The following is a 22,542-nucleotide window of genomic DNA, read 5'->3' as shown; positions in this document are numbered from 1 at the left end:
ATTTTCTTTTCAATACTATTACGAAGAAGTAATTCAAATATTAATATCTATTACTACAAAACCAGGATGACTTTTAAAATTTTAAATCTGGTACAGGAAAAGTTAAGGTGCTTTATTTCGTGAAATTCACTTACAACTTATAAAAAATATGTTATAATATTCTGTTTTAGTCGTTACTTCCTAGTGCAGATCCCATCTTGCTAAAAAATCATGAGACATAAAACTCTTGGTTAATAAACATAACAGTTTATATCAATACTTACACTTATTCGTCTGAGAAATTAAAGTATTTTAAGAAGTACTTTTCTAAATATATTATGATTTTGATACGCACACGAAAGCTACACGAACTATTTGCATCATCACTCATTCTTTAGCGACACAAACATTGCCATTCAAATCCCGTTCAGACCTCATATTCAATACCAAACAATGCTTTTTTAAATTTTCAACGCACAAACCCATTGAAAAAAAATCTAAAAGCTCGTTCTACACTGTCACCTCCAATCCACTTTCAATTAACGTGTCCAGAGAAGCGTTAACGCCTGCTATACACGCCGCTCCTGATTTTAAGCCGAGGACACATTATTAACTTAATTATATTATCTGTCACGTAAAGAGAATTGTGTTTAAGGATATTAAATATGTGGTCAGCCTTAGAAATCCTTTGTAGAAAATTTGTTATATGTATATTATATCTAAAGACAATTTAATTTAATCCATATTTTAATTTAAACTACAAAAAAAAAATTAAACACTGATGAGGCCTTAATGTAACCTATTTTTACAATTATTGTGCTTCCATTTTTTACATATATTACTGTTAAAATCTGATCAAAACACCATTTTTTTTATAAAGATTAAAAAAATATTCCAGTTGAGAATAATGTTTTGTTTGTCATTTCGCACTTGTGTTTTTCCAAAAACTTTTTCAACTTTATTTAACAAACTTTTAGATAAATTACATGAATTATAGTCTAGAAACAATAAACTAATAAGCAAATAAACAAGAAAAAGTTTATGTCACTTTGTCTCCTTTTAATGAAATAATTGCTGTATACAGCCTTATAGTCTCCCTGCGTTGTTCAAATATCTCTCAGACGGGGCAGGATGCTAATTACGCAACTTAGGGTGTCTAGCGACTATTGAAAGCCTTCTTAATAACATAGAGATCGCTGTCATTTAGCTATGTTTCATTTTAAATTATACTTTAATTACATTTTGATGTGTTTTCATGAGCTAGTTCCAGATGGTTTTCTCATGTAAAGGTGAATAATATTTTGAACATCATTTATTGTATATGAATAATATTAAAGCATGCTTTTAATGTCTCCAAAGACTCAAATCTATTTTGTCGTTGAGTGACACTATATTTTCTAATTATACTCTCTTTATCATTTATCAGCTTGATTCTAAATAATAATTATAATTTTTTTAATCGTGTTTTAAATAGTTTCTTCAAAATTGTTCCTCAACATCATCAGCATTATCGGTATTAGTACTATATATACTACATCTTGGAATTCAATATTCCAAACAAGATATCCCAAATATAATTGACAAACCTTTTTGCGCCACATTCAATTAACTGAGGCAAGGGAGCGTTAACAAACACGTGTGAACTTGATAACATTTGGTGCAAACTACCGAGTACAGCCATTATATCTTGATATTGAGTCATTATTACTGTTATAATTCAAATTAAACGGACAGGTCCTTTGTAAAGTTCGGACATAACGTGTTTTATCAAACCCATTAAATAATCCATCTATTGTTAACACATTTCAAGCGCTTTAACTCAACCACCATCGTCTATAAAATTTTCTTTAAAACATCTTAAATTTTATTGCTCTGAAATAACACTTTTGCTTATATTTTATTGACAAATTTTTAAATGCGATGACGAGTTTTCTATATAACGTACAACATTTGTATCGATGTGCAAAATTAAAAGCGCTATGCTAATGTTGCTTTTCGTTTTGCTATTTAATACAATTATTCGGGGTACCGGCGAGCTAAAAGCCGTTCCATAATATCATTACTTTCATTTTCGATGAAGCGGGCGCGGGTAAATCAATTATACAATGTTTTCTAGCCGATGTCAGACGACACAGATCATGTTTCAAAGGGCTGTTTGGTTGGGTGTCCCGTTTCATATTACGAAATATATTATATCTATATGTAGGTTACATAAATGTATACGGACACACCGGCTTCTTTCACGGCTTTCCGAAAATTCTGCAAGATGGCGTCCAAAAATTAATTAAATGATTGTATAAAATTGAGGTTATATTCGATAAGTTTTATAGCGAATTACTGAGGGCGAGATTTTTAATTATTTTTTTTATATGCTATTTATGTATAAATATTACAAAGTAAACAGCTACGTTGTTGGAGTATAACCTATTCACTTAAGTTTTCTTTATAAATAACTTTAACTTTTCAGATGTATTGTTCAAATAGCAGTTTTATATGGGAAAAGACCTGCAAAAACTTTTTTCTTGTTTTCACCATTAAGTTAACGACGTGCTATAAATCTTGGAGACTTTTGTTTCACACTCGTATCACTGTTGTTCTGAAAATAAATAATTACTTTAAGAGCCTAGTTTATTGTTGTTAAACCAGTAACATGTCGCATGTTATTTCAATAATTAAATAGTATATTTTAATATAATTAGTATGAGTGGCCTGTTCAAATAAATGAATTGAAAATATTTATAGGAAGATAATGACTCGCACATAAATAATTATGTTTGTGTACGTATAATGATTATTTGTTTTACTGTACAGTTTGTTTTGGTTTAGTGAATGCGATGTTTTCAAACAAGTTTATTGTTTTATCTGCGACACTTGTATTTTAGAAAAGTTCCATTTGTGACCGAAGATATTTTAAAATTTCGCATATTGATTCCGCACACAAAATTTATCACATTGAATAATGTGGCAATGTATTCCATGTTTCCGTGGTGTAGCGGTTATCACATCTGCCTAACACGCAGAAGGTCCCCGGTTCGATCCCGGGCGGAAACAGTTTTTGCGTCATAAAAACAAGAAAACATTAGAAAATTAAACATACCAATGGTTTTCAATGCCCAATATATTGAATTATGTAATATTAGAATAGGAACAGCAATATATAATCATTAAAATATCTTTGTTATTAAAACACCGATACCTATTTTTAAAACAAACCTATGTTCTTTAAAACACTAAACTATATATTATGTACTTATATCTGTATGTAGCTGTTGATGAAACATGTTCTTTTATAAGGAGGTAATATAAAAGGCATTAACTTACTTTCAGATCTAATACAACCCTCTCCTTTTTATCTTGGGGTTAATCCCTATAATTAATAAAGAATAAAAAATATTTATTTTAAATACAACTATGACTATCGGATATACTATGCAATTTATTTTACCATTTTACACTTTCCCCGGAGTTTCGTTTACTTTACAGTTTACAGCCACCGTAATCACAAACAGAGGAGATGAAATATCAACGGATATTCTGTTTTTATAGTATTAAATATTTTTTTTTTTCATTTTAAGTCATATATATTATACAAAACCAAAATCAAAAAGCAACATATTTTTATTAGTACAAATACCTCTTTGGTCATAAACAGATAATATTCGTTTTCCATCTTGTAAATTTTCAATAAATCATAAGTGTTACTAATTCGCATTATAGCCATTTCGTTGGTTTTCAAATGTCCTGTCATCATTTCGAAATGAAAATTATTTGCAACAATTTACCAACCGACCAAATCGTGACAGATAGGTAAAAGTTTAACGTACCGTTAAAAATAAACAACTCCAAATGAATTTATTCCTTTTCGGTCTAGTCGAGTAAAATATTTGCAGAAATATTTATTTCATTAAGTAATAACTTATAGTTCATTGAATTTTTTGCGTGCGACTATACTTTGGTGAAAAAAAAAATGTAGAATATTTTTAAATAAGGTGACAGACCTATTCAAATATTGTCTGTGCCTTTTTTTTTGCCTGTGAAATAATTCGATGAAATTCTTGACATAGATAAAAATATGTCTTAAATACATACGTCGCAATACGTTTAAATGCCAGTTTTATCTAGGATTAAATTAGATTGCCTCTAAACAATTTAGTTAATAATTTTATTCAGGGACGAAACGGAATAATCCAAGTTAGCTACGGTATGTATTTCTAAGACCAAAGTCCCTTCCGCTCGAGCACACTTTCCATATACTTCAATTTGAATTTGTTTGTATTGCCTGATCGATTTTGCCTCGATAAATATCAGTTAGAAAGTGTTGCAATTGGCCGATATTATACTTCAGTGAAACATTTAAAACGTTTTTTTCTTTATACATTTCAGATTAATTTGACAAATAAACAATTCGTTGTTTGTTATATAAAAAGTTTTTCAAACTGATTAATATCGAATAAAATATATATTAAATATTTGTTACGTTAAGCTTAATATTAATTAATGAATACAGTTTTTCTTAATTCTTCTTATCGATGGAAATAATAATTCATATTTAAGAATTCTCAGTTAAATACACATTCGTGTAACACTGAATGAAGTAGTTAACCTACTGACCCTCTCAACCAGTTAAGTCTATGACAGATGTTTTCACGGCAGGAATGGCTGAATAACACGCCATTTAAACATAAATTGTCCCAAACGCACTTTAAAAACCAACACCATAGAGGAGAAACGCTCTATACATATACGCAATCTTTAAACAGTACGACAACTTTTTCCAGTATATTTTGTTAAGCTGTGTGTTTTTTTTTATCTAGGAATGACCTAGCGTGACAAATAAAATGCAAAACTAAGATAGGAAAAAAATATTTTTAACAATATTAGACGCTATAAAATGAGCAAGTACCCTATTTGCATGGTTTAGTTAATCATTTTTTTTTATATAAATTGTGTTTTCGTAATATTTATTTATAAAAGAGATGAGTATTCGACCCACCTTGCGATAAATTTCTATCGTTGCTGAGAAAAACCCATAAATACCCATTAAAGCATGGCGTCACCCTAAAGAGCTGTAGGAACGACCAAAGACAAGAGGGAGAAGTCCTTTCACTCTCACTCATTATACAAAAAGCTGTAGCTGCCACAGCTATAAAAGCCATTTTATGGAGAACTCCTGTTAGTGAATGTAGATCCCGGTAGGTCACTAGATTGTGAAACAAAAATCGAAAAACGAAAATCGAAAGCTGCAGTTGTCTCTTTATTAAACTTTAATCTCATGGATATTTTTTTTTATTACTGACATTGTATGTTTTATAATAGAATTTAATACAGTATTTCCCCAAGGAAATGCCAATGAAATTATCCTTAACTATTTATGCTATAGATCACAACGAACTATAACGCATAAAGCAATGATTTCTTTTTCAGACTATTGACAAAGGAATAGCAGGAATGTCTATTTTGTTGACCGTTAATACTTACTAATAATACATGTTTGGTTCTGTATATCTAATTAAATAATTATAATAACATTTCCACGTGATCTAATCGATAATAACATACCCTGTGTGCAGTGAAAGACGCTAAACTAATATTTAAATCATATAAATAATTTTTAAGAAATAAGTATAATAATGAAAGTTTAACCATCGAAAAAAAAAATATAAATGAACAAATATTATTTAAATATAAAGTCTTTATTTATCTATAACTCCATATTTCATTAAAGTTAATAAATGCAACACTATTCAATATTTTTTTTATAAAAAGGAATCTTCACTAGGGTTGCAAGAGCATTGCAACCCAAAGATATTCTATCGGCATTTCACATTTTTCCATCTGAATTGACCTATGGTAAGACAAGGGTTTAAAGTTACAGGAGGCAAGCGGGTATGATTTAAAATTTAAAAAAAAACTTATTAATTTTAGAACATAATTATCCCTTGTATTAACACTAACAGCGAAGTGCCGATGGCATACTAAAGTTTGGGTGTAGTTTCTATTTCCACATAATCCTTAAAGGTCTGTTAAATTATGTTAACGTATTCCAAGTTTGAACTTACAATTATATTGAACTAACCTTAGTATTAAATAAATATTACTATCAAACAATAATTTCGCAACGTCTGTAATTAAATCTCTCGAATGGTTTACACAAGTGCTTTCATGGCCTTGGGGAACAATTTTATGTTTTATTGGACGACCAATAAACCAAGGACCCTTCAGTTTGTGGGAGGTTCAAGAATGTCGTCTGTAAACAATTTTAATTAAATTTTATAGAACAATTGAATTAACTTTTAAAAACATCTTTAAATACTGCAAAACTATTCACTCGTCCGCATTTATGGGGTTCGGTATTTATAATATTTATTTAACAAAAAAATGAAATAAAAGACTTGTATCTTAATAACATTATAAAATGATTAACATTATTAAAAATAACGTAATAGATTTTTTCTTAGAGATTAATTCTTACTGGACATTACAATGTCCATCATCGTGTGCAATAATAATGTATCATAATTAAAACTAAACAGAATACCCTCACATTTATCCAAAAAACAAAAGTATAAATTTAAATTTGTATATAGTTTATAAAAAATATATATCTCAAGTTAAAAGCCTTTAAATAATTAAGCAGACAAACTCTAGCTGTGTAAGCTTATTCAAAATACATAGGGAGTATTTAGCAACGTATTCCAGTAATCAGCCTAATTTAATAAGTTCAAGCAACATTAGCTAAAGTAATTATGATGTAACGTTAATGTCAAAATCGTAACGTACATCGTAACTGACGTATCACTTGGAAGTTCGGGAAATCTTAATTACCTCATAAACTTAGTTGAACTCTATGAAATTATAGAGCACCCGAAGTACTAAACGCAATACATTTTCAAGGGCCTAATATGCTATAGAAATTATCTTTGACTCTTATATTTTTGTATAATGCTAATATCCCAAAAATTACAGAATATGTGACGAATATTAAAGACATTATATTGTGCCCTTTGTTACCTATCCCAATAATGGAGTGCCCTATTCACCCACAAACCCAATAAGGTCACGCGTAAATCCACGTCACATTTGCTACGTGTATTACACCTTGAACATTCGATATACGGTGTACGTGATATGTATAAGAAAGTCCTCAAAGAATAATATACACAGAATGTCCACAATGTTTATTTTGTTCTAGAAGATATTTCTCCTTTTCAAAACCTACCCTGTTTAATGAAAACCGTAGTCGAATTAGTCATTTTGACCATTCTTACCCAACATTGAACAGTTTATTTTAATCGTCCTTGTATATCTGAGAAGAGTGAGGTGAAATAAAAGGCAGCTAGCAGAACAACAACTTCGCATCAGCTAGATCGTTAGCATCTTAATTATTATGTATTCCATACTGCAATACCGATTAAAATAAAAATTACATATCTATATCTTATTTACTAATGACCTCTATTATTATCATTAAATTTTCTGTTATCACGTTTAGACTAAAGTCCCAACCCGAACTAGTATCTTTTGCTACGATTTTCAGGCGGAACAGAAAGATCTTTTACGATAAAGGAATCATGAAATTATAAATTCAGTTTTCATTATTGCAAAATTTCAAATATACCAGCTCAATCTGCCGTGTCTAAGTTCATCACGATTGGAAAGACGTTTGAACGAAGTCCAATAACTCCAAGCTTTTCTGCAAAATTAAACCTTTATAATATTTCACTGAATTTTTAATATTCCTTATAAGATTTAATATTTCAATGCTTTATGCGATCATACATTTATTTAACGTCAAGTTGAGACAAACCGACGGATATATGATGCAATAAATTGTATGATATTTATTCTATGACTCATTTTATAGGCATTCTCTTGAAAGCTGAAGGGCTGAAAGTAACGTTACAATAAAATAAATCAGTAATAAAATATCCTTATCGTAATAACAATAAATTGATTTCGATACGATCTTTTCGGCGTAATTCGACATCAATGTTATATGCGAGATCTTTGAATACATTTATTACTCACATTTTGATTTCCATCTTCCAATATTACTGTGAAAAATGAATCATAAGTAAGTTGCCTCAACTCATGTAGAAATAGTTTTTTCATGATTATTTTATTCATCCTTTAAAAGGTACTTTCAAAATGTTAACTTTAAAAATAACATTTGGAGTAAACTTCAAAAATACAACCGAAGAACACACATACTTATATATATTTATATATTTGACAAATAGGATCCAATAAGGTTTATTGGGTCACATGTGCGTCACGTTTGTTATAACTTGTGATGTCCTTGTGAGAGATTGGATATCATTTTACAGATATTGACCTTTCACCCTTGTAACGAACAGATTCCGGATTTGTCTTTCTTATATTCACTCTTAATCTAACAGAGAAAACTGTTGTCAATTTAATGTTGGATAAATAATGCTTAAACTCTTAAATCAATTCATAGATAATTTAATACAATTTTGTTTTACCCAAGATGGTCTCCAACGTCAATTTATTTTGCTAAGCTTAATAGAATTTTTCAAAGAGGGCAACACTGTTGGTAGTTTTGAGAGTTGACAGATAACGTTATTACTACAAGATACTTCCATTATACCGCTGATGTATCGTTCTTTGCGGTAACGAGATAAATGCAAGCAAACATTTTCCTTGGCACTGTGTTCAAAGCATTATAATATATTATGTGGACCAGATTCTTCCTTAGACGGCACAGTCACTTTATTTGTTGCTAGTTGAATCTTCATTATAAAAAATAAGATTTACGATGTACGTTTATCTTAAGAAGTTTAATTTAATATTTTTATGTTATTTCAATTTCTACTGTTTCTTTCATATATATCATTGAAATGATTATATATATTGTAACTAGATTTTTATTACAAAATTTATGAAATGTATGAAAATCATATTTACTTAAAAAATTACATATGAATTATATAATCAAAAAATTCGATCAAACGAAATTTCAGAATTCATTTAAAAAGAATTTTAAATTTAAATTATCTGTCTCATAAATCTCCAAATAGTTGAAATTTAACAGAATATTCATCTTTTTAATATGGAACAAATTGTAGCTATCGAATCTTTTTTAAATGCAAAAGTAATTCTTGTTCAGTCTACATAAGTTCTCACAAACGATAAATACTTAATAGTCGGCACAAACTTTTGAACTCACACAATGCAATAGTCATAACATGGAATTACGTCTGGTTTTTGTGTTAAGGAATCCCAAGCTATTTCTCGCCAACTTTAGGCTTGTTCTTAAAAAAAGTATCAATAAAAGTTAAAATTATAAATACATAGTTAAATATCGTTTTTTTATAGTTTTTCTTAAGTGAAGAATGCAAGACGCACATTAAGTTAGATTTGCACTCATAACAAAAAATACCGCATGAAATGAAATATATTTTACTACTATTATTACTAGAGTAATACTTTTATTAATGACATCTTTAGTAAAACACTATGTATTTTAAATCAGCTATGAACCATAATGAAAAGCGTCATCTACAGCTGCCGCTGAAAGTCATGAGTCTTCCTTACCAGAAAGGAAAGAGAATTCGAAAAGATATTAGTTACTTTTACATTCGGTTATAGTTTTTAAAAAAATAAAATGAAAACATATCAAAATAACTTGTACATATTTAAAATTTTTAGATAAAGTCATATATATGTATCAGGCCAAGAATACTTGAATTGTAAATAAGAAACTCGACTGAGCTTCCTGTGTGTTCAGTACTTTGTATGATAAAATGTAGATGGCGCTTTTAACAAAAACTTGTCTGAAAACATCTATTTTGTTCAATTGTATGTATTATATTTTTTTTTAACTTCATACAATATAGACGATAAATATTAATAATTTATCCATATCAATTACACCATCAAAAAAAAGTTTTCAAAATCTTGTATTGTTGCTAGTAACAATTATTTGTTTTTAGTCACTTTATAGAAATTTATTTTTAACTTTCCTCTATGCTCAAACAACAGTTGAAATTCGAAATTGTTCATTCGTAAACCTTATTAAAAGTTACTCACAGCAATAAATTAGTATTATCATTTTAAACTAATATATATTATTTTAATAGGCAGAAATTTTGCTATTACTACTTTTTCTGAATTTTAATAAAAATGCACTCGTTCCACATACATTTCAAAAATTCGCTATTTTAAACGTATTTTGGACTAAAGGTGAAAGTAATTATTACTATTTTAGTAAACATTTATTCCAAATCTCCAAGAGTGTTGTATAATTTTGGAATATTTTTAGCAATGTTTTTAATAGTGAACATACAAGATTTTCCAATTCTTGATAAAAGTTTGTGGATAAGTTTTTCTTTTATAGAGCAGTTCCTGAATTATCGATAAGAAAAATTGTAGTAATGCATTTTACAGAAAAAAAGGAAATTTTGCAGTCTATAAATGTAAATTTTCTTATTTAAATATTTTAAAATTTTAGACCATTCTTAAATGTCATTTGGTTGAAAATATCTGATAAACAAAGTTCATGTCCTCACATTTTGATTTTTTTAGGGTATTAAGTGTTTTTCCTTCTAAAAAAACCTGATTTTTGCTATATACAAAAAATATTTATTTTAAGTAAGGAACACAATAATTAAAGCTATAATTATGTAAAAAATAAAATTCACCAAAACATTCAATTCTTTCATTAATTACAATTTTCTTATATGGCCACATTTACGTTTTACTTCTTTAGTGCGTCAACACTTTCAAATGACGTCTGTAGATAAACGAAAACATGTTATTGATCGCCAATTCTTAAAAGCAACTATTCTCTATGAAATATTACAAACACTTGTCGCTTCGACAGTGTTAGAGCTCATGCGCGAACTTATTATACTCCGTTAAACATATTTTAAATTATCAGCATACCGATAGTAGATATTACAGAAGAAGGGAATTTACCGTTCGCTCTCATTGTTCATATAGCTCCACTTATTAAAAGTTCTATTGAATTAAATTTAAATAAAAATGAAGTCGTGTATTACAATTATTTCCGCACTTTTTGCTATAACTGTTTTATTTGGAAGTGGAATATGCTACGAAGTCGATACGTATGAATTTTTAATGCCAAATGTTTGGCCGAATCAGGTAAATAAAATATATTTTTTTATTTATGAATTCTTTTAAAATTTTACATATTCATTATTTATTATTTGTTAAAAAATGAACCTGATCCTCGTTATTATTAGTGTCTGTTACAACTTGTGTATAATTTTTCCTAAAAGTTTTACATAAAATAATATTATCCAATGGGCTCAAGTGATTTTTTAAATTATTTAATAATATTTTTATTGTATTGTTACAAGTCATATTAACCAATTAATAACATTATTAATATATTTGAATAATAATAGAAACTAACTTATTAGATTTTTAAACGGTTAAATTAATTATTGGTAATATTGACAAATGTACTTTGAATGAAAATAATATCTTATTTGTATGAAAATCGTTGTGAGGTGAACTAATAAGTATCTGTTGCTATCACTTTTGCTATCACTGTTGGCACTTGATATATTGATCAATATTGTCTCAACAGTCATTCCAGTTAGGATTAGGAACATTAGGGAGGTATCACTTAGTATTTTATTGGAAGAATTGAATTTTCATTCTATAGCTATTGTTTTTCATATCCATACTCTTTTTTTAATTATGAATCAAAGTATAGAACATATTTATAATAAATATTACCTTTTTCGTTACCAAATACAATTAAAAAGAATTAACCACTGTCAAATCAAGTTCAGGAAAAATATACATCAGTATTATCTCAGTTGAAATCATAATTAAACAAGCATCAAGCATTTAATGTTATCTTATTGAATTGAACTTTGTTTTTTTATTGAATGAAACAAGAAAAAGATTACAAATGCCCATTAATAAACAGAATTAGATGTAAAAGTATATATATATATACATATATATATATATATCAATTTTATTTAATTATTTATCTAATAAACCAGCTTCGAACTAAACTAATTTATTTTTATACAAAAAATATATATAACTCTCATAAATATATCTTGAGTCCATTTAATGTTGGGTGTGATGTAGCTTCCGCCTCTCGGAACTCATTTGAAAAAGCTTAGAACATAATTAATAAATAATGTGAAGACATCAAACAACTTTGAAGATTATCTAACAACTTTGAGGATGTTCGTTTCGAATACAAGACAATAGTTGACAGTGTTTAAATTCTAAGTATTAAATGATCTGTATAAGTTTTAGTTATATTTAAAGTCTTTGGAAAGTTATTGAAATTTTTTCATTTTAAAACCGTTTTCCAGGATGAACTCTATCTGTGTACTCCTATACGAATCGTTCCAAATTCACATTTCTACATCGGTAAGGAGTTTCTATATATGTATTTTTTTTTTTTGATTTCAATACTTATGGATGCATATTGCTATGTTGATTTATAATTATATATTTTTTTTTCTTACTTGTGTATAACTTGTCTGATCACATAATGTTTATTGTACAGTTGGTTTTAAACCAAATGCCACGATGCACACGGCTCATCATATGCTGCTATACGGGTGTTCTGAACCGGGAGCTAATGATTTAGTGTGGTGAGTATTAAAAAATATTAACTATTATAATTAATTAAACAATACATTGGAGGGATTGGTCGTAATTTCTTATCTTAACATAGAACTTAATGGATCTCTGTCATTTCATAGACTGATATATAGACACTATATCGACTTACCTCTTTTTTTTTGGTTTTAGCTTTTATAGATTTTGTTATAAATAAAACGCTTTTGTGGTCTATGGCCAAATCATTTGTTGTTGCTTAGGTGTTGATTTTTAAATGCTACATAGATAACATATGAAATATAGTTTGTATGATTTGTGTACTTTAAATTGCTGTTGAATTGAGTATAAATTAATGACATCCGGCTGAATAAATCGAGCAAAATTCAATATTGTACTTATAATTTACAATTAAAAATTGAAAGGCAACACTTTTTTCTATCATGGTAGCACTGGTTCGTTAATATTCATTTACGGTTGAATTGCATTTAATTGAATTAAAACTCTTATCAAATCGTGGTTTCGACAAACGTTTTATGTACTTGGATCGAGTTTTTAAATCTAAGACATTGATAATATCGTCCAAAGTCACTTTACCATTTAACTACCATGCCTTACAGAAAGGTCCTATAACGTTTTTTCATATAAATCCTAGCTGTGTCGCTAGGGGCTTTAAATATGTGGGCAAAGCCCCTTCGAGTTCTTTTTACAGGATTTGCTAGGTTATCGGAGACCCCTTCGTTAGATCCTGTGTAAGATGAAAATGTTGAAATTTACTTACTTTAAGTTAATGACTTTTGTCTTAAAAAATATTTTGAAAATCCACAATCATTTAAGTAGTAATAACAAAATTACTCTTTATAACATAAGTCCTAATTGCGAGTGAATTACGTAGAATCTGCCAGGACAGGGACACAAACAAAAAAAATATATATATTATTTTGATGTAGTTAGATTAATACTTTCATGTTTTTAATGAAAAGTTGTTTATGTAAAGAACAAACAGACACTTCAATTTTATATATATAAAACATTCAGTGTTTTATTGTATTCTCATTGTAGAAACATTAATTGTTTATTTTTTTTGAATAAAAAGTTATATAATTAACATACCTCCTTGTTTGATGTGATTATGAGTTTTGAAATATTTATATCTTAAGCCAAAAAATATGTGGTTCATCTTTTATATTGTAGTTTTATTTATTCATTTATTTATTTATGCACAATAGATAGACCAATAATACTACTAGTTATATTCCGAGGAACACTACGGCGGGTACGGAAACTAATATCCAGTAGTTCACAGATAGTATGCTTTCGCACAAGTTCGGGTAGTCCACAATATTAAGCGCTTCCAGTTTCTTATTGAATGATCTACGTCTTTACTATAATGTGCGTAGATTAAATTAAAAACTTTTAATTCTCAGTATGTAACGTGAACAATCTCATCACGGTTGCTGCAAAGGAACCAAAACGTCTAGATTATGTAGATATAAAATAATAAAAAACGCGTACTGTCCGTAAAACTTAGTTACATTTAATGAATACACGCGAAAGTATTATCATGTCGTAAGTAAGTAAGCATATGGATATAATTATGCAGTGATCATGGTAGGATTTTATTGCCTTAAAAGTTTAAACTCACCTATAAAATACTCGATACTTACGTAATTATAACCTTGTAGTGATCTTAAATTATCGCGCCACATTGGGTTTTTCTATTTAGTTCAGTGGTTCCCAACCTGTGCTCCGCGGACTACCAGTGGTCCGCGAACGAATTCAAATCTCTTTTAAATTTTATTAATGTTTTAATAACATATGTTTGTTTGATACGAAATACATTAAGTTTTCATTAAAGTTTATTTTCTTAGTCATTCTTTTATTTTTCGTTTACATCGTGGTCCCATGCGAAAAATAAATTACAAAGTGGTGCCTAGTCAAGAAAAGGTTGGGAACCACTGATTTAGTTAAAGGGGAGTTTGTATGACTGTTTGTCTTATTTATTAACCAATGAACGGGTTTTAAACAGAAGAGAGATAACGTGAAGAAAATAAGCAAGCGGCTCCCTTTGTATCAATTAAAATTTGGATTAAAGCGACTCTTATAACTACCTCCATTTAACATCTTTTAGTTATTTGAACCTTATCCTAATGGATTAACGGCGTATTTTATAATACTGACGCTATCTTTATTGTAGATATTGATTTGTTTGTATTGCTAATTCGTTCGAGTTCTTGTGGACGGTTCGTCATGTTACTAAGGTATTAACAAACGTGTAACGTGTGACAAAATGGCGGATATTTTACATTCAGTATTATAGAACAAATTCATTCTAGGCCACCGCACTCTTATTGAATCCGTCCATTATATCTAGATTCATGATATTATAACAAAAATTTCGTCTTGTAAAATTTTTGTCTCGTAAGTTTCGGAGAGGTCAGTTTAAAGTTTAAATAATTATCATGAACCAGTCTGTTACAAATAATCCATCATCTTTATTCTGTATTTATGAAAAGTAAAAATTTAAATAAAATAATGTATTTCAATGTCTCAGTACAAGACAAATTGGTTTATTATTTTTGAATACCTAACCGTCATTTCGGTGACTTCTCGTTCATAGCGAGGGAAGACGACACAGTGAGGTGCTGAAATTTTTATACGCAACAGCATTAAACGATCTTAATGACCTATTTTCAATATATACTTTAAGCGTTAGAAGTAACTTTATCTAAGTACATTAAACGAAAATCTTTCGAAAACTACAATTCTTTTATCGTTATAAGAAGATGCCATAGATTGATGTCATCATGCTAAAGGCCATGACGTCACTCCGGCCTATTTGTGTGTTGAAGGGCGTTTCTTGAGATTTATGTATATATTTATATGACAGGAGTTGCGGTGAAATGCAGAACAATGATATCGACTCCCCCGCTACAACACGGCCAGCCCTTGTCAGTCTGGTTCACAGGTACGGAGCATGTATATCATAATTGAAAGTATATCAATATAACTACTTATTTAATCGATATAAGAGGTACGTCCTATGGTATAATCCTTTTGTTACGTCCATGTATTAAGTATTCTGTTATTCAGTGTCCTCCGTGACGTCTTCATTGTTTATACAGTTAAATAAACATTAATGACCTTTTTAGAAGTCTTTTTTCTACATATATTACGTAGTGCAATTTTAGTACAATCAGCCAATATTAGTAGATTTGTTTCTTTTTTTTAATTAAAGACCAATCGATTGATTTAAGTCTTATCGATAGATTTTATCGTTGTATCTCATTTTGCGTTTGATAACATTTTTATCGCAATTTTTTAACCGAAGTCAAATTTCGTTCGCCGTATCATGGCTCGTTAGCTCAGTAGGTTAGAGCACCGATCTAAAAGATTGCTTGACAGTCGGGGGCGAAGGTTCGAATCCTTCACGAGTCGGATATATTTTATGAAATAGATTTACTTATATTGAATAATAAATTTTTGAAAATAGAATGATGATAGAAGAAACGTGTACATCATTGAAGTCAAAATTACTGTTTTCTTCTAATTCTAATCTACTATTACATCTGATCGCCATAATATAATATATATATATATACATAGATATATAGTAGATTTTGATTAGGGCATAAAAACTATAATTATAGGAAAAATATGGTTTCAAAAAAGGAACAGAACAAATTTATTCTTATTTATGTATAGTTTGTATTAAAAAGAAATTTACAGAAAAAAAAAACCAGCTACTACATTACGTTAAAGGCTTGTCAAATAAAAATCAATAAATTAAAATGGGTTCAATTTCATTTTATTTTGTTAAGCCAAACGGCAAGTGTAATCGTATAAGAATTAAAATTAATTATATAAATATACCTTTTTTTTTAAGCGAATATATGGTAAATGGTCACATTAAAAAAAACTTTGGTTTAAACAAAGTGTTCGTTAAAGGCCGGTTTTTGGGAAAAAAATATGCTCTATGTACATCACTTATATCGATTTTTTGTTTAAAAGTTCCTCTTAATGTTGCACATTTTTTTCAGTAAGTTTTTGGACCGTAACATAAAAAAACGAATATCTTATCTAGTGAAAAATTGAGTAATTTCTATGTGTGATTTTATGGTCTAAAGCAATTATGCAATATATTCCAGATAGTATACGTATACGCGGGGGCGCGATGCTCCGAGTCTCAAACTGCCGGAGGACGTCGGTTTCCTAGTGGGAGAGAACTCGCCGATCAAGTATTTAGTTTTGCAAGTGCATTATATGCATAAATTTCCAGGTAAATTATGTTAAATTTTTTTAGGTCCCGTAATGAACTGGCCTGATATAGTTCTACGCGACATGTCGCTTCATGTTTTGCAATAAATACTACGTCTATCGTGTATTTAATATAATACGCAGCGACATGAAATGCTCAGTCTAAATTTCGCACGCCTTTGAATAAAAAGAGTCGCGTCTTTGTTCAAAATGTCGAAAACTGATTATCGAAGTGTCATAAAGTTTCTGTTTAAAAAAGGTTTATTCCTTGTCCAAATAAAAGAACGATTGGATGGCGCGTATAAAAGCCTGTCCCCTCGTATAGCGCAGTGAAAATTAGGAGAAAAGTTTTAGACATTGGCCCCGACGGTCGACCAGTGTAAGTGGACACTCTCGAAACGTTTGCTCATATCGAAGAGGTGGTTCTGAGTGACCCTCTGAGTTTTATTAATAAAACTAATATTTTTGACTACTACCACTAGTTTTTTTATTATTTAAAACTACATACTCTCGACGTTTCGGTTACTTTGCAGCAACCGTGATCACGGGCTGACGAGATGTGACTTCCAGACGGGCAGGCATTATTTATTTCGAAATGTAAAGCACGACTTAAAAGAAAAAATATTTTCGGTCATTTTGAGGACAAAAATTGTGATCATTGTTATAAAGTTTTACAGGTATTAATACACAGAGGTCATAAGTGTATTAGTATTCATGAATCAATACATGTTATAAAACAAAGTCTCTCGCCGCGTCTGTCTGTCTGTCTGTCTGTCTGTTCGCGGTAAACTGAAAAATTACTGCACCGATTATCAAACAGTTATCACCACTCGATAGCGTGATTCTCGAGGAAGGTTTGTGTGTGTACATTGACGATTTTTGTTGAAGATGTCGGGAAAACAGGAGCCGACTGACAGCTTTTAACGAAAACGCTGCGTATTTTCTTTGAGATATAACAAAATAATATATGGTGGAAATGTGTATCTTATATAGGTCTACAGAAAAGTCCGCGGTGGCATATGTCTATACCTTAAGCATAAAATACTATATCCATTTTACAACTCTCAAAAATTCTCATTCCTAGAGCATTTATAGGTATATACGGTATTAAGTCTTATCAAAATAAATTACTTCGTTTTCAAGCCTACATCAGTATCTGTAAATTACTTTTTTAATTATTTAAATCGGGCGTACCATTTGTAAGTTATTGTTTAAAAATTAAATATGCTATTTCATATTTTTTGTAAAGAGCCCGCGCGAAGCCGGGGCTGGTGCCTAGTTAATAATAAAATATTGAAAAATAAAATTGCTTGTTTTCATTTCTTTCATTAGTTCACTGTCAGGCCAATTCATTATGACCATCTACGTACATGTGTATAATTAAAGAAAAGCCACATTAAATTCTATATTAAATTCTACATTAAATATTTTCTCAGTAATCTCGTTGAGCTTTTGTGTTATGTAACATAATATGAATTTGTTCAAATCTTGTCACAGGACAGCCTGTTGAATGTAATAACAAATGCCATTGTATTTAAAAAAAAAAAAAATATTTTTTTTACAGAAGGGCAAACCGACAATTCAGGAGTGCTGTTACAGTATACGACGGAGAGGTAATCATTAAAATTATATTTAACCCAATCATTAATTTAATGATAAAAACATACGGAACACTGAATAAAGTATGCAAGGGAACCAATTATTTTTAATAATTTAAATCTGTTTATTCTATGTGATATATGATAAACGCGTTAGTTCATATAAAAGGCGCGTATTAAAAACTGAAACACAATTCGTTGTTTTTAAAGACAGTGACCGCTGACGTCACTAACTTCAATACGCTCTGTACAACTTTAACTCTTCTGTGTATTTCTTTAAGATTCTGTATTCAGCGGCCCGCAGCGAACTGAACTGTAGTGCGCCTAACCGTTGTAATTTGTATTACACTAAAAGTCACAAATAGTTTTATTCTCCTTTTAAGTTGTTTTTGACTTCGTTTTATATATAAAAATAATTATTGCTAATTTTTTTTCTATATAGAAAATGCAGTAATTGATATCAGACACAAGTTATGATATACATATAAAATGCACTCTGAATCAGAATCATTCTTCAGCAGGATTTTCTAAACAGATCTAAGGCTTTCGCTAAGATTCATTAAATTAAACTAATATTTTCGGATTACTACGCGTTTAAAAAACTCGTCCGCCTCATCTCGGCTGCCCGTGGTCACGGTTGCTGCGAAGTAACCGAAACGTCGGGAGTATGTAGTTTTTTTTTTCAATATTAAAACAACGCGTAGTAATCCGAAAATGTTAGTTTATTTTCTAAACATATAAATATCTATATCACAAAATCCACGAACTATAAGTATCCATCTGTATCCCAGGATGCCTCGTCAAGCGGGGGTGTTCTTGTTGGGCACTAGCGGGGTGATCGCACCAAACCGCGTCGAGCATATGGAGACGGCTTGCACGCTCCACGAGGACAAGGTCATACATCCCTTCGCCTTTAGACCTCACACTCATAGCCTCGGTGAGTATGATATTATATTTCTACAACCACAAGCGAACTGACGCTAAATCATATTTGCATAACTCTTTTCGAGGGTAGTCAGACACCCAACTTACAAAATGACTTAAAATTTCAAATCAATAACTCATTGGATATTCAATAAATATCTTTAATCAACTTAATTTAAGCCGCATAAGTGTTAATATTCCATTAATAATATTAATTTTAGCTTATATATAAACAAAAATGCTAATATCGTTCTGAATGTGTCTATAAATATAGGAGGATATAATAATGTTTACTCTCTTATGTAAAATATACTGAACGGATTTAGATTAAACTATCCCATAACTTAACTAGAATGTCAAATAGCGTTTATCCTTGTATATTTGAGCGGGAACAAATACCGACAGCTGGATGTACTATCTATGAAGTCACGTAACAAAGACGATAGATGGCGCTGTTGGTTGGTTGACATATTCAGTACATATGCACATCTCTACAGGACAGACACCAGTGTAATGATATTAATAACTAAATTATAAACAGGCAGGGAGGTTTCGGGGTACGTGGTGCGTCGGGCGTCGTCTGGTGATGAATGGCGTCTGCTGGGTCGCCGCGACCCCCAGGAGCCTCAGATGTTCTACCCCGTGGAGGATATGGACCCCATCAAGAAGAACGACGTACTAGCAGCGCGCTGCGTCATGAACAATACCCACGAATACCCCGTCAAGATTGGGTCAGTATGGATGCATAAATCACTGAGAGGATTGTGACCCACAAGCTTCGTGAATCATTACACCGTTATGACGTTACTTATGAATCGCTTGAAATTAACTGATGCTGAATTTAAGAAGCCTAACGTAATGTCTGAGCGGAAAATGTCAAATTGGTGCAGCAGTTTCTTAGACTTAGACTTAGACTAAGAGTTTCTTAGTCTTAAATGTATAGACAAATATCATTATTTACTTTGATTCTTCGTCTTTTATGTGCAAGCAGAGAATAGGTAACAATTGGGTATTTGCATTATTTTTCAATCCATTCAATAGTTATGTTTTATGATTTCAATTTTTTTATTTTATTTTTGAAAGTATTTTTTTTAATTCATAAAAATTTAAACTATTTAACAATAAAAAAAATGTTAAAATTTAAACGAATAGGTAGCTCCCTCTAGCGTATGTGACGGCATTGTGCATATTCCATTCAAATTTGTTCGCGCCATTCCTCTCACAGAAAGTTTTTATAAACACGCCTGATCAGCTGTTGTGATTGTTATTTATAAAAAACAACTGTTTAATTTATCTCAAAGCAAAAACACAAACATTATAACTTTTTAATATGAACAATGACGTCAGAGGAATTACATCACGTGAATTTTATATCATGTTGGACCACTTTTATTTATTTATTAATTTAAATATAATTTGTTTAAAAATTTTATATTAATCTTACTTGTGTATTTTATTTGTATCGAAAAATTTTTTAACTGAAGTTTAGTTGCAAAATTATTTTCATACAAATACCCATAATGTATAAGCGAAACCGTATTTTATTATTTCAATATCTCATACCATTATTAAACAAATAATATATTTTTTTCAATAAATATTATAAATTTGAACTTAAATTAAACTTACAACAAGGGAGTATTTTTTATAATTCCTGATTGTTTGCAAACTTACATTGGACATATAAAATTTCCAGGGCTACCAACAACGATGAGATGTGCAACTTCTATTTGATGTACTGGGTGCAGAACGACACACCCCTGGCACAGAAGTACTGCTTCTCCGCTGGTCCACCATACTATTACTGGAATAGGGCCGTCGAAAACTTTGACCGTATACCAGATAGAGATATTAATATTATCTAGATGAACGAAAAATGTTTTCTGTCTTCTGACCATAAATTTTTTTATTATCCATGTTACTGCCTGGGATCTTAGTCATTGATCTGATTTTTTTTATTTTCATTTTTTTTCCATTACAGTAGACATTTACTTAAAAAAATCTTTTTTGTGTTAATTTAAGACAATATTTTAATTAACATTCCACTTTAAATTATATGGTAATAATTGTATACATATAATAATGTATAAAATTAAATTGATTTGTCCTTTTTTAGTAACTTAAAGTATGTGATCTAAATAATTTTATTACACATTGATATGTGAATAATTCACAGAAATAATAAAAAAAAGTATTATATATATATATATATATTACTCAAAGTATATATTTATAGTTGTATAAAAATATTCAATTATTGTTAATTAAAAGGGGTAAATGCAAAGAAATGGATTAAACAGACATTGGATTTATACAAGATATTTGACATTTAGTTTTGTGTTTTACATCTATATTAATAATTCTAGTCAAAAAAAAAACACAAGACTTGATGTATTCGATGATGTCTATTGCTTTATAATTTTTATTAATATAAAATAAAAAATATTTATATAAATTTTACTAAAAGCTTTACAATTTCTCGAAGTTCTTAAATATAAATGATTATTTTATATTCACTAACGTATTGGAATTATAGCTCATATTAAAATTTTAATAATAAATCTCAATTATATTAATGGAACTTAAAACTTGGTCAATGACTGAAAGAGCATAAGAAAATTGCATTTGAAATAAATATATATGTATTATATATGTATATATGTATATATTTATATATATATATATATATATATATATTCCTGTACAAATGAAGCATAATTATTTTGTTATACATCTGTAAGCTTGTGCATATCAATTAAGTAGGATTTGAGATGTTACTTCTGTGACATAATCGCTTTTTTTTATCATACACGATAAAGACGTTTTCCATATTCGAAAGAAAATTAGGAAAAAATTAAGTGTTTTTTTTTTTAAATTAAATTTATGGAATCTTTAATTGAACTCCAATAAAATGAATGAAACATCTATATGTTATAATAAAATTACATACATTGAATGTCACAAAGACAACTATAATTTATATATTAGGCTAATTTAAGTATAATTGTATAGTTTGTAAGGTCAACGACTCCGGCTTGCATTATGGACTCTGATTTCTCTGTAGGCGTAGCTCTGTTATAACATTCCGAATGGTATACATTATTAACAAATGTGTTTTGTTTACTTTTACTATTTTAATTCAGTTGAAATATATTTATTTTCATCCGGTGATAATTTTTACATGCATTTTGATATAAGTGTTTGT

At 29.4% G+C, this 22,542-nt stretch overlaps 1 protein-coding gene and 2 non-coding genes across 3 annotated transcripts; all 3 read left to right on the top strand.

The window, feature by feature from the left end:
- Window positions 1–2,957: 2,957 nt before the first annotated feature.
- Window positions 2,958–3,030, top strand: Trnav-aac (transfer RNA valine (anticodon AAC)). Its single transcript has one exon. It is a non-coding gene; the product is annotated as a tRNA-Val (tRNA).
- Window positions 3,031–10,715: 7,685 nt separating this feature from the next.
- Window positions 10,716–21,950, top strand: LOC116778705 (peptidylglycine alpha-hydroxylating monooxygenase). The gene is given in 10 exon segments (XM_061529931.1): window positions 10,716–11,106; window positions 12,309–12,366; window positions 12,506–12,593; window positions 15,449–15,485; window positions 15,488–15,526; window positions 16,711–16,837; window positions 18,380–18,428; window positions 19,205–19,350; window positions 19,879–20,068; window positions 21,034–21,950. Coding segments are annotated over 10 exon segments (1,023 nt in total). The 5' UTR covers window positions 10,716–10,986; the 3' UTR covers window positions 21,203–21,950.
- On the top strand, window positions 15,913–15,996 carry Trnaf-aaa (transfer RNA phenylalanine (anticodon AAA)). Its single transcript is given in 2 exon segments — window positions 15,913–15,950; window positions 15,962–15,996. It is a non-coding gene; the product is annotated as a tRNA-Phe (tRNA).
- Window positions 21,951–22,542: the final 592 nt, after the last annotated feature.

The sequence above is a fragment of the Danaus plexippus genome, chromosome 6 (assembly GCF_018135715.1).
Source record: "Danaus plexippus chromosome 6, MEX_DaPlex, whole genome shotgun sequence".
Lineage (NCBI taxonomy): Eukaryota > Metazoa > Arthropoda > Insecta > Lepidoptera > Nymphalidae > Danaus > Danaus plexippus.
This window is presented reverse-complemented; position numbering and strand designations above follow the sequence as displayed.